This window comes from Schistocerca gregaria, chromosome X, assembly GCF_023897955.1.
Source record: "Schistocerca gregaria isolate iqSchGreg1 chromosome X, iqSchGreg1.2, whole genome shotgun sequence".
Taxonomy (NCBI): domain Eukaryota; kingdom Metazoa; phylum Arthropoda; class Insecta; order Orthoptera; family Acrididae; genus Schistocerca; species Schistocerca gregaria.
In genome coordinates, this window is record NC_064931.1 from 831,734,170 (window position 1) to 831,751,580 (window position 17,411).

At 37.4% G+C, this 17,411-nt stretch overlaps 1 protein-coding gene across 4 annotated transcripts in view; it reads right to left on the reverse strand.

Moving 5' to 3' along the window:
- The window catches only part of LOC126299335 (WD repeat-containing protein 7), a 324,063-nt gene that overhangs the window by 274,827 nt on the left and 31,825 nt on the right, over positions 1 to 17,411 (reverse strand). For 2 of the 4 annotated variants that reach the window (XM_049991167.1, XM_049991165.1), the window contains exon 7: positions 3,906 to 3,932. The exons of the other annotated variants lie outside the window; for them this stretch is intronic. In XM_049991167.1, coding sequence (XP_049847124.1) covers positions 3,906 to 3,932 — 27 coding nt within the window. The remainder of the gene's footprint in view (positions 1 to 3,905; positions 3,933 to 17,411) is intronic. 4 annotated transcript variants of the gene reach the window in all.

The following is a 17,411-nucleotide window of genomic DNA, read 5'->3' on the forward strand; positions in this document are numbered from 1 at the left end:
TAATGGGCAATGACTGCAGTTTCAGATGAAATACCACGTAATTTGAATTTTATGTTATGTACATACCAGTATTTTCATTAGACCCACTGCAAATAGCAAATTGCAACTGTGGTTTGAATTGGCTTTTTACATAGGTTTAATATGCAACCAGTCATGTTTTGAATTTGATACAATTTATTGTACCCTCAACACGTTTCCAAGCCACTGCATCAGATGGAGGTGTTACAGGAACATTATATTCTAGATTATGTACAGTTCCGCACTAGGGTTCAAAACAAACATCGCAAGTTCAACAGTGAACTTTGAATGCAAAATGCAAAGACTGAGTTATTCCCTTCCACAAGAAGTGTTTATCTACAATTTGTACATGCATACAAAACCTGGTTGTACAGTCCAGAGGTTGAACAGAAGTTGCCAACTGTTCAAATTCAGAGTTGTGATACAATTCACAAATTATTAAATAAATTTTGTGAAAACAGAAGTGCTGATTGCAGGAAGTGTATATGACAACATATGGCACACATAGAAGCTCAACTCTATGGCATTGCACACCACCTGGAAAATTCCCTAGAAAGTATCAGACACCTTTCACAGCAAACACAAATTTCTTGCACCTCTGTATGAAGGGATGCTAAATTACTTGGGTTAAGCACCTACAAAGTAACAGCCATGCAAGAACTTAAACCTTGCGATCCTGTGCTCAGTGTTAGGTTTTGTGAATGAGTTTTGAAACAAGTCAGAACAGTGAAATGGATCCTTACCTAATTCTGTTTTCAAATGAGGTTTTGTTCCATTTACATGGTATGTTCATTCCTAAAACTGTCAACATTGGAGCACTGACAGATCTATTCTGCTTCACAAGGAACCCCCCCCCCTCACGATAAGAAAATAGAACAGTGAAATGGATCCTTACCTAATTCTGTTTTCAAATGAGGTTTTGTTCCATTTACATGGTATGTTCATTCCTAAAACTGTCAACATTGGAGCACTGACAGATCTATTCTGCTTCACAAGGAACCCCCCCCCCCCCCCCCTCACGATAAGAAAATAGAGCGGTGCACATTTAGTGTTTACAGAACAACAGAACCAATTTTTTAATGATATATGTGCAAAACATTTGCAATTTTTTTTAATACACTTCATGAAAGGGAACAAAGCTATGCATTTTTTCCAAAACGATTTGGCAAGAGCTCTCTTTGCATGCAATTCACGATGTGTTCCACAACAGTCATTAGCAACAATATCTGGTCTGCTCAAATTCTTGATCTAAACCCTTGCGATTTGTATTTGTGGAGAGCATTAAAGTAAAAGTTTCAGGATCTCGGGGATAACATCCCCGAGTCAATTTCTCAAAGAGAATTATATTGTGTGGTGATTAATTTCTTGAGTAGGTGTCAAATGCACAGCAGGCAATTCCAGCATCTCCTTGCATGAAATGAATCAGCACAAAATTTATTTGCATATATTTTGAATTTAGTTATGTGGCACTAGAAATCAGACATCGCTTCCGATTTGCCCAAACCATGAAGCGATCACTACCCACCATCTATTGCACCATACATGTGGTCATCAGATAAATTGAACACACTGTACAACGGATTCCTCAATGCTGAAGTCTGACTTAGAAATAACTGTTTGTTTACAATCATTGCATGCCACACTACAGCTATATGATTTCTTTTACATTTTTTATCAATTGAATCTAGATTTAGTAAGCAAGACAGATGAATCCACATATACAAATTTGAACACAATGTAATACCTTTAATAACACTCTCTACAACAAATGCATTGAAATTCCATGAATATTCTATTTTAGAAGACTAATTGACAAGCACATTTATCCATGACGCCACATGGAAGTCATGAAATTAAGTCAAAATAATTCCATTCAAGCAAAATAAATCCTGCACATCATAACGTAATTTAGCAACAGACATTTTTATTATGAATAAAGCTCCATGGTATCAAAGGACATTATTACAGTTACTGAACTGTGTTCTGTGGTAAATATGACAAAACATTAACTGAAACTTTCTGATGGAGAATTTGCGAATTGATAAAGTTTTTGGTGCCAGAATCAAGAATGATTGCTGAAAGGGGGTAGACTTATGTTTATGGTGTTCCTGATGCACTTCGTGGAAAGTACAGTATACTGCTGCATCACATCTGTGCCCACAACCACACAAAACCCCAACTACAATAAGTGAGTGTGGTATTTCACCATAGCTGTGCTTAACATGAATTGACAACATTCTTTTGTGATGAAAATGGGACAGCAGACAACAGGAAAAGTGTTCTACAATAACGTACAATCCACTAAGAGTCAAACATTTTCTACCACTGATGAAGCATTCTAGTGAAATTTCATAAAGCTACTTAAAGAGTTTGTAAACGAGCTGACTGAATAAATGGTGCCTTTAAGTGTGGTTACTGTTACTTTGAGAGTGATGGGAAGAAACATGTTTTAGAATGTAACAGGGAAATGAATGACAGGAGATTAAGAATAGCTTAATAGCCAGTGGCTGTATAGTTCCCATAAATATAGATGTCACTTCTGACACAGCAGAGATCTGACAAGTTGTTTCGCCATGGCTAAACGCACTGTGTCAGCTAATGTACATGCTCTAGTGCTTCATAAAGTAGTTTTCCCAGCTCACAAAAAGCATCTGCCAGTCACTTCTATCTGAGTATCACTCATTTACCATCCTCCATACAGTTCTCACCTCATTTGATTTCAGTATCTGCCTACACATCTCTTCTGCTTACAGTATCTTTCTTCACTTTCATGCCTATCATTGCAAATGAGAAATTGCTTGAATAAATATGCAATGGTACTGCATATAAGCTGATAAAGTTGTATCAAAAGTTTTGCAACAGACTGGGAGCCTGCCCCCCCCCCCCCCTCTCTCTCTCTCTCTCTCTCTCTCTCTCAAACAAAGTTATTTTAAAATTTGTGAATAACGGTACTAACACTCACAAAAGATCAAGAGAGAGAGCGGTCCTATCCTAACAATAACAAACACTTTGAATCAGAAGGAACAGTTAGTTGTAGGCTGTATACATAAATCAGCTCCTGGGCAGCCACTAATCTTTGTAACAGATACAAAATAATACAGGATTCATTTCAGCAGACTGAACTACAATTTGAGAAACAGCCACATTTTGCTGCTGTACCAGTAGCGTCAAATGGGCAATCAACTATTTTGTTTGTACTTTCCTTTGTTTTACTGCAAAACATCTCTTGATCGAAGGACATCAGAAAAAAAATCCTGGACAAGCCTCATTAATAGTATGAATATAAACAGAAGAGAGAGAACAATTTATTACTGAAACAAATTCAAGTGGCAACTTCAGAAAAATTAGCCTGAATAAATATTCATACATACTTCTGGGGTATTAACTTAGGTAACAGGCGTTGTCAAACAACAAAATAAAGATCAATGACAACAATGTCCCATCAACATCTTGGGTTATAATACAGATTAAGAAGAACTCTATTAAGTCATTTATTATGTAACACAAATTTGAGTATTACTTCTGTATTCTGCTGACTGGATCACACCATGCAACTTCACAATGCCAAATTTATTTTACACATTTAGGAATGGGCAAAGGCAAATGCAGCCATGCGCACACATTCAGTATTTGAAAGTTATTCTGCAAACACATAACATTACATCACACATTCTTATCTACAAAAGAAAGGAAGAAAATATATTACAGTAGGCACAAGAAAAGCTACACAATCAACAACAGAACAAAAAGGATAGATATGTGAAAATAGAGAATGATGTACAGACTTTTGCTTAAAAAAGAAAGCATTCATTACAAAATATTTCATTAGTTCAGTAATGTTATCTGCCACCACAAACATTTAAAATCTAAAAAAATGAACAACCAACCTACTAATGTTCTTCCCTTTCAGCTTGCTAGTGCGCACGACGCAAGTTCACGAAAAATGAAAGAAAAAACCTGAATTAGTTATGTTGTATGAGATTTACATGACATAATAAAGTAATGACTCAACAATTAATGATACTCTAAAATTAATATGTGCAAGGAAGAATAACTAAATCCTGAATGAAACGAGTTGTTAAATATTTCCTGTTACTTGTTGGTGTCAATACAGTTGTCTAGTAATGACTACCAGTGGTAATTCAATGTCTGATTCATTCAAACAAATATAATTTTTTGCTCATAAATACTACAGGTACCAATTTTTCCAACTAATTTTAAGCATGAAATTGGTTCATGAACATCACCTAAATAGAATACACACTATACCTACATGAACTGCTCAGTCTTCATTTTATGGTCTTTAATTAGAAAGGGAAAATATATAAGCTGTGGGAATATGGAAATAAACTACACTGGAAATAATTACTCATACAATAAATACTGAACTCCAGAGTCATTAAATAATATTCCACTGATTCACATGATACTGCAGCAATTTAGTGGAATTTAACTAACTGTGTATTCATCCATCATTAAGTTTTCAGTTGACATAGCTGCTTCGTACACGTTTAATGCTTTTCCTATTAAAGCCACCTATCAACACAAAGTATGTTTCATGGGATTAATGTGGTGAAGATAGAGTTCTATTTTACCTTTAAGATAAACTGCTGAATGATAAATGGATGTTTGAACAGATGAAAACTTACCACGTGTCACATTGCACACACATTACCAGAAGACTGAACAAAAATATAAAAGTTAGTCTAAGACGAAATGCTAAAATTTTGAAAGTCTTATGTCAAAAATGTAATCTTATCGCACTCTTTCATAATTTCCTTGCTGAACAATTGCCTCTGTTTAACTTGTGTACCTATTAACTGTAATTTTGCGTTAGTTATGTTACGAGCTGTACTTTTCTGGTTTACGTTCTTTTGTTTTTCTTCAATGCATCACTTTTATTTACTTCATACAGTACATACACTAAGATGACAAGTGTCATGGGATACCTCTTGCTAGCGTGTAGGACCTCCTTTTGCCCAGCGCAGTGCACCAACTCTACGTGGCACAGACTAACCAAGCTGTTGGAAGTCTCCTGCAAAAATATTGAGTCAGGCTACCTTCATAGCAGTCTATTATTGCGAAAGTGCCGCCGGTGCACAGTTCTGTAGACGAACTGACCTCTTGATTATATCTTATAAATATTCAATGGAATTAATGTTAGGCAATCTAGATCGCCAAACCACACACTTAATTGTCCAGAATCTTCTTCAAACCAATCATGAACAATTCTCACCCCATGACATGGCACTTTGTCACCCACAAAAATCACATTGTTGTTTGGAAACATCAAGTTCATGAACAGCTGCAAATAGTATCCAAGTAGACATACATAGCCATTTCCATCGGTTCAGTTCTACCAGAGGATCCAGTCCACTCCCTGTGACGCAGACCACACCATTATGGAGCCACCACCAGTTTGCACAGTGCCTTTGAGAAACCTGGGTCCATGGCTTTGTGAGTCTGCACCCTACCATCAGCTCTTACCAACTGAAATCTTGACTTATCTGGTCAGGCAACACTTTTCCAGTCATCTAGGATTCCACCAATATGGTCATGAGCCTAGGAGAGGCACTGCAGTGATGTAGCAAAGGCGCTAATGTGTTGTCTGCTGCCATAGCCCACTAATGCCAAATTTCACCGCACTCTCCTAAAGGATACACTCATCTTACATCCTACATTGATTTCTGTAGATATTTAATACAGTGCTGCCTGTCTGTTAGCACTAGCAGCTTTACACCAAACACTGCTTTCTCTCTCTCTCTCTCTCTCTCTCTCTCTCTCTCTCTCTCTCTCTCTCTCTCTCTCCCTCCCCCCCCCCCCTCTCTCTCTCTCTCTCTCTCTCTCTCTCAGAATATTAAGTCCCTTAACGATTTAAGAAATTAAACATCCCATGCATCTAGATCTCACAACTATTCTACATTCCAAGTCAGTTGATTCCTGTCATTCGCCATAATCTCCTTGCAAACCTTTTCACATGAATCGCCTGAGTACAAATGACAGCTCCACTAATAAACTGCCCTTTTCCTGCAACACTACCACCATCTGTATACGTGTATATTGCTATCCAATGGGTTGTCACCTCATTGTATATTAATACCATACATACATTATCTGATCAAAAGTACCCAGGTGTCGTAGGATATGTGGAACTGACAAGACATCACGAGAGGCAGATCCACCAATATATGAAGGGAGGCAGGGAATGTTGTGCTGTCAGTATAGAAGTAGTAACAGCAGAATGGGTCAGTCAGGAGAGGGCAGATACTTCAAATGTGGACCCGTCATTCAACGACACCTGAGTAACAAATCAATAAGGGACATTACAACTCTTCTGAAGCTGCCCAGATAGGCTGTTGGTGATGAGATGGTGAAGTGAAAACACATAGGAACAACCACAGCTAAACCACGACCAGGTAGACCTGATGTACCTAGTGAAAGGGAGCACTGAGGCAGGGGGTTGTAAAAATCTTAAGACATCAGCAGAACAAATCTCTCAAGTTAAAAAGTGCTATCAGAAGTCCAGCTAGCACAGAGAGGTGTGTAGGGAATTTAAAAAATGGAGTACACTGGTTGGGCAGCTTTTTGTAAACCACACAACTCTGAAATCAGTGCTAAGTGAGGCTTGAGATGGTGTAAAAAGTGATACCACTGGACAGTGGACAACTACAAATGAGTCATTTGGAATGATGAATCACGATATAGACTTTAGCAATCTGATGGAAGGGTTTCACTTTGGCGACTACCTTGAGAAGATTACTTGCTATAGTGTAGCGCACAAGCAAAATATAGAGAAACTTTTGATACGGTATGAGGGCGGTTTTTTATAGTTAGGGTGTGGTCGTCTCATTGCACTTAAGAAAATGCTATATGCGGAATCATATGAACACATTTTACAGCATTGTGTACTGTGTACAGTAGAAGAACAGTTCAGAGAATGAGTGTACCAGTATGACAATGCACACTTTCATAAGGCAGCATATGTGAGGCAATGCTTTGTAGGCATTAACATTCCTGAAAGGGACTGGCCTGCCCAGAGTCTTGATCTAACCTCTATGGAACACCTTTTGAGATGAGTTAGAATGTCAACTTCACTACAGACCCCACCAACAAACATCACTACCTTCTCTAGTTTCAGCTGTTGAGGAAACATGAGCTGCCCTCACCGGAAGTGCCTTGGCAGAGTTGAAGTAATCAAAGGTGAAGGACGAGCACATCCCACTAATAGGTGTCTGGGTCCTTTTGATCAGATATCATGCCTATAATCCAACTGAAAAATATGTATCAAGATATTTGACACTTTGATGTATTTACCTCAGTATAAGTAACCACATGGAACAAATGAAAAAGTTGTTATAATCTACTCCTTCCTGTCTACTGCTCAACGCATCCTCAACACTGAGTTATCTTCCTGGCAATAACGTTTGAATTCCACCCAAGATTTTCCATTAACAGCAATTTTTATGATGTATTAGGTAACATCAGCTTTACTACAGTCTGGGACATTATTTTTTACAAAGAGTTCAGTTAAGAGTTAATAATGGTAGATTAGACAATAAAAATAACGTTATTTCTTTAAATGGTGATGAAGTAGATACTACATACTGTATATTGTGCATTAGGGTTGACTTCATTATGCTAAAGCTATTTAATGTTGCTGCTGTGGGATTTTGCTGCAAAAGAACTAATCTTTTTTATTGTTTCAAAATTCACAGTTTGATATTTATGTAATATTCAGTAACAATAATCATCCCGAATCCTTGCTTTAAAAGTTCGCCATAGCATTCTTGAAATTATTAATGGTTGAGTGTCTAACATGGTCACAGACTAACCAGGTCAATGGACCACATGATAGTATAAATGAAATTTAAATGGATGTAAGTACGCAGGTACAGGTTTACATATTGTTTGTGTATTATACTAGCAACTTCAAATCAACATTATGAGTTGTATCAGAAAATTTACTACCACCATTCTATTAACTGGTGACTGCAGATATCACTTACTAGATACAGAACTGAGTTTGTTTCCACACAAAGCTAGACAAACAAAATAAAGAGCAAACAAGGTGAGCACATGAGAACATAAATGAGTGTTTTTAAAGAAGAAAACTAATAATGAGAACTATGAGCTACAAACATGAAAAAAGATAACTACCATAGGTAACTGCATTGAAAGCCCATAGCTTTTAACATTTTAGTTATTGACTATATAGATAATAGTTTCTAGACTCTCCAACAATCTATTCCACAAAAAAGCTTTCCATATGGAATAATGTCCATAGAAATTCTGTACGTATTTTATACAATCAAAATAAACTAAAGGAATGATTTTTAATCTCATTATACAAAAATCAGAAGATTTATTTGTATATCACATTTTTTGGACAGTACATAGTTCTGGTAGGATATGTTGCAATCATCAATAACTAAAAGTTGTTACCATAATGAAGGGCATCTGCCGATTGTTTATAAAATAACGTGTTGCAAAGTGCTTTCTGAGGTACACTTTTTAGGAAATGATATGTCATCGCTTTCGGTAATTAGATTAACAAATCCAGTTCTTTAATCAATACAGAGGTTGCATTATATTAATACATGCTTCAGTAATAAGTAGATTCATGATCGTGCTGCCATGCTATATTTGCTCACTGTTCCAAAGTGCATGGGGAAAAGCATGGGAATATTCTGCTGAAACACCTTACAAAATAAAAATAAAAGTTATATAATTCAGGCAAGAGTCTAATGTCTCGATAATGTCCAAGTCATTAAAGCTCAGCTGCAGATGTGCTTGCTCTGTACAGGGTATCATTCCAGCAATTACAAACACTATGAGAAACCCTACTTCCCGTAGAAATATGCCCACTTCAGACAGTACACAAAAATAAGACACAGTCAAATGAAGTTAATCTAAAAGATTAACTGAGATGATGGTTATCACAAAGCAGAAGCTGGAGTTTCCAACTTACTACTTCATTGATAGTATGAAAAGAAAGAACAGAAGCACAGTTCATAATGGAAAGTACATTCGATATGCCTATTTAGAGCATGAACAAGAGAAAGAGTAGTTTCTTTAAAGAGGATCTGGAAGTGTCTACATGCAACCATTATCTTAATTTCTCCTTCGTCACCACCACCACCACCACCACCACCACGGTAGTCTGACCCAGCTGTCCTGGTCACAGTGAAATCAAATAATACATGCATGTATACTACTACATCAGTTTCATTTCTTGGTTTCTTCTCGTCCCATTGTCATTTAGTTTCCCTACTTAAGAGTTCTCGATCATAAGGAAGTTTCATTTCTTCTCTGGAGCATCTATTTCAAAAGGGCTCCAGAAATTTTCTCCATTCTTATCATCATCCGGTGGTTTTTAGAGCTTTAATTTCATCATCTTTGGTTACCTGTGGTTTAACATGGTACATGTGTCTAACACGGGTGTTAATGGTAACTTTTTGAAGTATTCTGTTATCACATGATTAGTCTCAAGCTTAGTTCCAATACTGTATGCTGGTGAATACTTTCCACCTACCAGTATTGTCCCCCAAAACAATGCTTTCAAGGAAACAAACTGATGATATAATTTAAGATGTTCACATTTATTCGTTCTATGTATACTGCAGTTACGTTGGCTTTGCTTAGCTAATGTATCATCAAACGTCTATTTCCAAACATCGAAGTATCAAGTACACCATCAGTTTCCTTTGTATACCCTATATTTGTACCCCATTAAAACAAGCAGTAAGTGTGTATCTGTCATTACTTTAATTCAGACCACTCAATCTGCCATCTCTATTTGTACATTAATCCCTGGTTCCGCTTCCTCACATATATCAAATACAAATTGTGATACCTATGGGTTCTAAATATTGACTCATTGTACCTAAGGCTAACAAGAGCCTTCTTAAGCCATACACATTTTGCAAGATTAACACCAAAAGCCTATAAACCATTTTTTTGTTGAAAAAAGTTTCTTTTATAAAAACTCTGTGCCAAATCATGCCTGGAGTTTTATTTTCTTTTTTATGTTCTACTTTTGCTATACAGCTGCAAAATGCTACTGACAGTGTCCAAGAGCCGCACTCTGCAAGTTTAGACCTCTCATATAGACGGCAACATCCATCTCTTGACAGATGCTCACTGTAGCTCTCTGACAAGAAAAACTATACCAGCAGTGTCAGGAGGGTTGAGAGTATTCAGAGTGCTGAGCAGCCATTTTGCATCCCTGATCTGTGCCATATTTCATAGTTTGTGCATAACCTTATCGTGGTAATATATTTTACCATATTCATCCCCACATTAAATAGAAGTATCCAAGAAACTCATGTTTTGAGCCATAATATATGGCTATGGAATGTTTCTTAGTGAAGGAATTGCCTGTTTTACCTCTTAAATGAACAGTATATGCAGTTAGCCTATTTTAAAAGTTCTAGACTCAAAAAATGCTATGTAGCAAATAACATATAAAAACATCATAGACATATTATACAGAAATAACAAACAAAAGTAAAAGAACTGTCCCTAAGGAGACTCAATCACAGACCAATATAAAAGAATGAAAGATAGCAAGCTATCCACTGTGCCACATCGGCACTGATGTGTCACTCTATAGAGTATAGAAGGATTGTCGGGACAGTGGAGACCACTGTTGCCATGGACATACATTGTGAGTGAATGTCAGTGATGTGTCAGCAAAAAAAGGTATTGAAGAAAACAAACAAAGTGGACTCGGGACGAAGTTTGCATATAATCAGTTTGTATGAGGAAAGGATGGAATGAATAATCACTGGACTACAAGAACTGAGATAAGAGGCGAAGTTTGTAGGCCGAAGTGGCTACAGTTTTTAACAGCTCCAGTGAAGAAATTTACCAGAACACCCATAATTCAAGGAATCAGGCAAAGTAGTTTTACATGGATTAATTAACAGAGAGAAACAAATGAAATTATGTTTGGAAGTAATCATTTTCGAACTGAGGAAATTGTCATCTAGCTTCAAATAATACAGTTGTATCTATAATTTTATACAACATGGTATTTATTAATTATATTATATTGGGTGTTGAAGAACCAATCTTCAGGAAATGAGAGGTTCCTTCTCTCAATTCAAGTAAAAATGTTCAAATCTTTTTATGGAAATGCTTCATTTATCAGATATCAGCCCTGTTTGGCTATTTAATGTCACTGGGTATCAAGATGAAATTGCTGTAATATTTCATAATTACATTACCAAAAATTAGAGAGATTAAATGCAGCTAATGCTAGAAATATTAGTGTCACATGCAGTCTGTCTTTAACACCAACAGATTTACACATAATTGTATCTAAATTGGCAATTCTGGGTTCAGTTATAAAGAGGATTTCTTGCACGTTAATTGATATCAGGCTTGTAAAATTTCAATATTGTTGTGGATTTTCCGTCGCAAGCCCTACAATGAGATTGTTGCATGCTCCAAAAATCATCCCACCACCTAATCTGCTCTCTTACCCAACATGAACAGGATAGTTTACTTTCTTTGCCACTAAAAGTATTAAAAGTGTAGCTGCAGCCCAATTTTCATCTTTGTTGAAGTTCTGTGAGAACTATCAGAGTACCAAACTGCCTGAGAGAGAGAGAGAGAGAGAGAGAGAGAGAGAGAGAGAGAGAGAATAAATAAATAAATAAATAAAATTGCCCTACTACCTTTGTGACTCAAGCAATGAAGGTATTATTCCGTGTTGATTGATAGTTCACACTAGGGCTGCTGATAAAATATCGATACACCAATATTTTATCCAAAAATATTGATATATATCAGCAATATTTTTTCACTGGTATATTGTTATAAAAATGCCAATATCAAGTGCTGATATTTTTATTTTATATTATATTACAAGGTGTACAACTTTGTTTCCACCATTTGCCAATAGGTGGCAACAACGGTAAGTAGGAGTCGAAATAAACAGATCGCAGACATTAGGTAGTTACCTTGGACCTTGGTCAACATAACCTCATTCAAACATTAGTTCAGGAGGTGTTACTGTTTTGTTTCAATATAAAGAAAACAGCAGCCTAGTCTCATCGAATGCTCTGAAGTACGTATGGTAATGGCACTATTAGTGAAAGAACATGTTGCGAATGGTTTCAATGCTTCAAGAACAGTGATTTTAACATTGCAGACTGACATAATGATGAAAGAAAATTTTTTTTCGAAGATGCAGAATTGGAGACATTGCTGATTGAAGACTCATGTCAACGTGAAGAAGAATTGGCACAATTAGTGGGAGTAACACAGGAAGCCATTTCAAAACGTCTCAAGGCAATGGGGCACGATTCAGAAAGAAGGAACTTGGGTCCTCTGTGAGCTGAAACCAAGAGACATTGAGCAGTGTTTGTGAACAGTCACTTCAGAGGCAAAAACAGAAGGGATTTCTGCATCGCATTGTGACCGGGGACAAATGATTGGTTCATTACGATAACCCTAAAACGCAAAAAATCATGGGGATGGATCCCAGCCATACTTCCACATCGACGGCCAAAGTGAATATTCACGGTTCCATGATCATGCTCTGCATTTGATGGGACCAGCTCAACATCATGTACTATGAGGTGTTAAGGCCAAGTGAAACATCATCAGTGCTTGTTATCGAATGCAATTAATGCATTTGTGCTGATCATTAAAAGACAAACTGCCGCAATACAGCAAGAGGCACAATAAAGTGATTCTGCAGCACGACAACGCTCGACCCCACGTTGCAAAAAGAGGTCAAAACGTACTTGGAAACGTTAAAATGGGAAGTCCTACCTCACCCGCTGTATTCTCCAGACATTGCTACCTCTGACTAAGAAGTCACAAATTGAATCAATTTGTGGATCGCTTAAAAAGATGCACAATTTTTTCTATGCGGGATTTGTACACTGCCCGTAAGATCGGAGAAAGTAGTGGCCAGCCATGGAAAATACTTTGAATGATACATATGTAACCAATTTGTTTCATAAAGCCTCAAATGTTTGGGAAAAAACGCAGAAGCAAAGTTGTACACCTTATACTTTTTTCACAATTTTTGATAAACATTTGAAGTTATTCTAGACTTTCAAAAGAACATAATTTTACTTTCATAGTGTGTAGGAGTAATTACTTTTTGAACTTTGAACACCCCCCCCTCTCTCTCTCTCTCTCTCTCTCTCTCTCTCTCTCTCTCTCTCTCTCTCTCTCTCTCTCTCTCTCTCTCTCCCCCCCTCCCCCCCCCCCTCCCTGCCCCCTCCCCACACAACATGTGAAGCAAGTATAGATGGCACAAAGAAGTAGTCCAATTGCACTGGGGAGGGGGAGTTGACTGTGTGAATGGAATGACAAAATAGCCAATGTGAAGAAATAGCACACTAATTGCGTTAAAAACCATTTTTAATGCAAGTAGTGTGCTATTTCTTCGCATCGGCATTCATCAGAAACTGTTGCTGAATCTGATGAACAAAAATCTAAATGACCAGATCGGTCTTTGCGGTGGGCACAGATGTGTGAGGGGAAATTCTCACACAATCAGCACTCAATGCTACCAACAGACACAAACATTTAACTTCACCATGCAATTCTGCCACTACAGCTGCTAGGTCACTGGCATTTGCAGAAATTAAAAAAAAACAGGGAAGTCAACATAAAATGTTCCAGTCAAATCCAGTACGTGACAAAATCTAACAACGGGCACCTTTTACTGTGCCACTTACCTGCAGTTACCATTGCTAGAAAAGTGGTTATCGGCAAGCGTGAATGTCCATTTTTCTTTCAATTCTTGATCTAAGTGGGATAAGCAGGCTGCTAGGTTGTTGCTGTACAAAATATCTAATAATACATCAGTACTTAAGTTCTAAAACTGGCAGTGTATTTTGAATGTCCAGCCAATATTTCTATTTGATGGTACATCAATATATCAATAATTTTCTTCAACATATCGAGGATCAATAATGATTTTCTTTTTATTAATATCAATGTAGCGAATTCCAAATAGTTTTAAATATCAACAGTCCTAGTCACACAGTGGTTTTGGGGTCTTAAGAAAAGAGGGGGGCGGGGGGCAGAGAGTTGAACAGGATGAATGACCTTTTTATTATCTATTTCTTCTCAAATGTGGAATCCTCCATGGACTAATAATTTTCCTACAGTGTCTAAACATCTCTCTTCTGACAACTTTTTTTATTATTTTTTTGGCTTTGGCCTTGTTAGTCAGGCTACAGTTTTCATTTTGGTTTTCTCCGAATATGGAGTGCTTGGTTGTATAATTATACTTTCTGCATCTTCAAGTGTAGACTTATACTTAACGTTAACTTCAATAAAAAAAAAAAAAATGCAGGTATGTGGCCTTCATCAGGTTGATAGCTTTTATTCCTCACAATATTTTAAAATTTCTACTTGTTATCACTATGCAGAGGTTCTTTTAGGCTTGGAATACAAGCCAATATACTAGTGCTTCCAGTAGTTTTTCTGCGCTCATTACTGACAAAGATGCATCTCTTCATTTATACTCTGTAAATCACTGAAGTGTATGGAAGATGTTGAGTGTGTTTTCAGCTGAGATACAGCCATCTGTGCAATATCTATGTCAGTAATAAATCAGTGGGTTATGAACACCAAACTGAGGAATTAATTTAGAACTGAAAATGCAATTTTAAGCCTAAACCTTAATATTTAAGCTTTATAAAATTAGTATCATAGCCTGAAACTGTTCTTAGATAAAAAATAATATTTAAGCATACTGTCAAGGTGTTCTTTCATATTACAGCATTTACTCTATCCCAATTGACAGAAAGTTTCTAATAATGCTGACAACCCTACCAGTTTCTTTATGGATCTAAGCTCTCCCCCATTTAAAAAATGGGGGAGGAGGGGGGGGGGGGCAGGAAAATGATTGATTAGAATGATACCAGCTGTATGTAAGTAAAATGAAAAGGAGAGAAAGATTTATATGTCATAGGAAAATTCAAATGAGAAAACAAAGTACAAGGAGACAGAACAGTTAGCCAGTCTGTCTTCAAGAAGTGGAATTTGAAGTACTGTTGATAGAAACTCTCAAAAGTATCCTCTTGTCTTCAAAGCAGGTCGGTTCCTTTCACCTTTGCTTCTCAGAAAGCTGTCCCTCCTCTCCAACCTTCCCCAACCAAACCTGTTTTCCTCACTCATGAAGAAACAAAGTTGCATAAACTTAGGATGATAACTAAAGAGTATTCATTGTAACAACAGCAAATGTCATTTCAGGAAAAATGACACAAATGAGTTACTGAACACAATAACCTGACAATTATTGTGCACAGAACAGAAACACAACCAGTGCCTACAGATAGTGTACAAAATTACGAAATCCCTTTGCTAGAAGAAAATTATAAAACAAATATTTTATAAGAATAATTTAAGTTACTAGTGAAGTATTAGTCAGCAAAACAAAGCAAGCCTGGAAACTGTGGGCACTAACATAGTTACATGACTAGGTACATCAATGCTCTATTACAAAGTAGTGTGCATCATTGCCTGAACAATTAAAGAAAGTGACGACAGAAAATGGTTTCAAGGGCACCTACAGTGGCTTGCCATTAGCAAAATTAAACTTATTGGTGATGGAATGTGGAAAGAAGTCACAGCGCAGATGGAAAAGGCAATAGCACATGTGGACAAAATGTTGAAGCTGCATTAATGTGGAAATTTGCAGCAGAAGGGACATGATGCCGAAATGAGAGGAAATGAAGTATTTACTATTTAAAAAACTTAAGTGCAAAGAATAAAATTGTCAGTGACAAGATGAATAATGTGTTACTAGGCAGAAACTGCTGCAACACTATGAAGAATATAACGACATACCTACTTTATGACAACTTCACAGGTTGTACAATGAGAGCTTTTACAGCCAGTGTTTACTACTTTTGAAACTCCCAACCTGAGAGAACATGGTCAATATACACTGAGCAGACAAAATGTTATGGCTCCTGGCCACGCGATGTTGGATGCAGCCTAGTAACATAGCGGGCACATAACATGGTAACAATAAGTGGATCGCACATGGACGAGGGATCACCCTAGCAAAGATATAGGCTGCAAATGGGAAAATCCATTCAAGTGAGCAACTTTGACAAAGAGCAGATTATTACTGCACAGAGCCTATGAGTATCTCAAAAACAGCAAAGCTAGTTGAATGTGCACATGTTGCTGTCATGGCCATCTACGACAAGACCGACTAGGACAGTGAAACTACCACTAGGTGCTAAATGGTTGGATGTTCCAGACTTTACAGAATGTGGGGTTCAGAGGCTTGTCTGCTGTGCAAAGCAGAATTCATGGTGATCTGTGGCACTGCTGAAAGAGCACAACACTGGTGCATGCGCAAGTGTTTCAGAGCACATTGTTCATCGTAAATTGACGAACATGAAGCTCAACAGCACACCCACCTGCGCTCACATGTTGACCCAACGACATCACCAATTATGATTGCAGTGGGCACAGGACCATCAGGATTCTCGCGTAAACCAATGGGAACTTGTCAGCTCTTTGGGGGAATCCCAGTTTTGCTACACTAAGTCAATGGTTGTCTCCACAAATGCCACCATCAAGGTGGCTCAAAACATGCAGCACGTTACGGACACAGGCTGGTGGGAGCAGTATTATGCTATGGGAAACATTCTCACTTGCATGGGACTTATAATAGTAATCAAAGACACATTGACCTCTGAACCACCTGCATCCCTTCACACTTTATATCTTCCCTACGGCAAAATCGTCTTTCAGCAGTATAATTGTGCTTGTTTCTGAACCAGAACCGTGCTACAGTGGTTTGAGGAGCGTTATAGTGAACTCACACTGATGTCTCCATGACTGAATTCACCTGACGTAAGCCCTATGGAACCCATCTCTGTAACTAGCACGAACCATCACCACATACAGAAATCAGTGATCCATTACTTATGTGAATTACATGACCACAGTGTAGAGAATGTCACATATCTCAAAGAGCCTATGAATGAGTTGTCAGAGCCCCAATACACAGAAACAGTGATGCAAACAGACAGACAAGCTATTAAGCATGTGGTCATAATGTTTTGGGTCACCAGCATAAAAAAATTATTCCTTAATGTTTCACCTCCGACTGCAAGAGACATCTTCGGAGGGGAAAGATCAACTGCATCTAATGCTCAAGGGGCAATAGAATTTATATAGCTGTGAAGAAGGCATCAACATTCATCACATGATGCTGACGGCACGATTATCTATGTCTGGTGCCCTATATGAAGCTATATAAATTTAAGGGCTCTTCGAGACAAAGATGCAATTACTATTTTGCTTCTGAAGATATGTCCCACAGTTGGAGACAAATCATTAGGGAATAGTTTTATGTATACAACATTACCTCTCACCCTGGACATTTTAAAAATCAC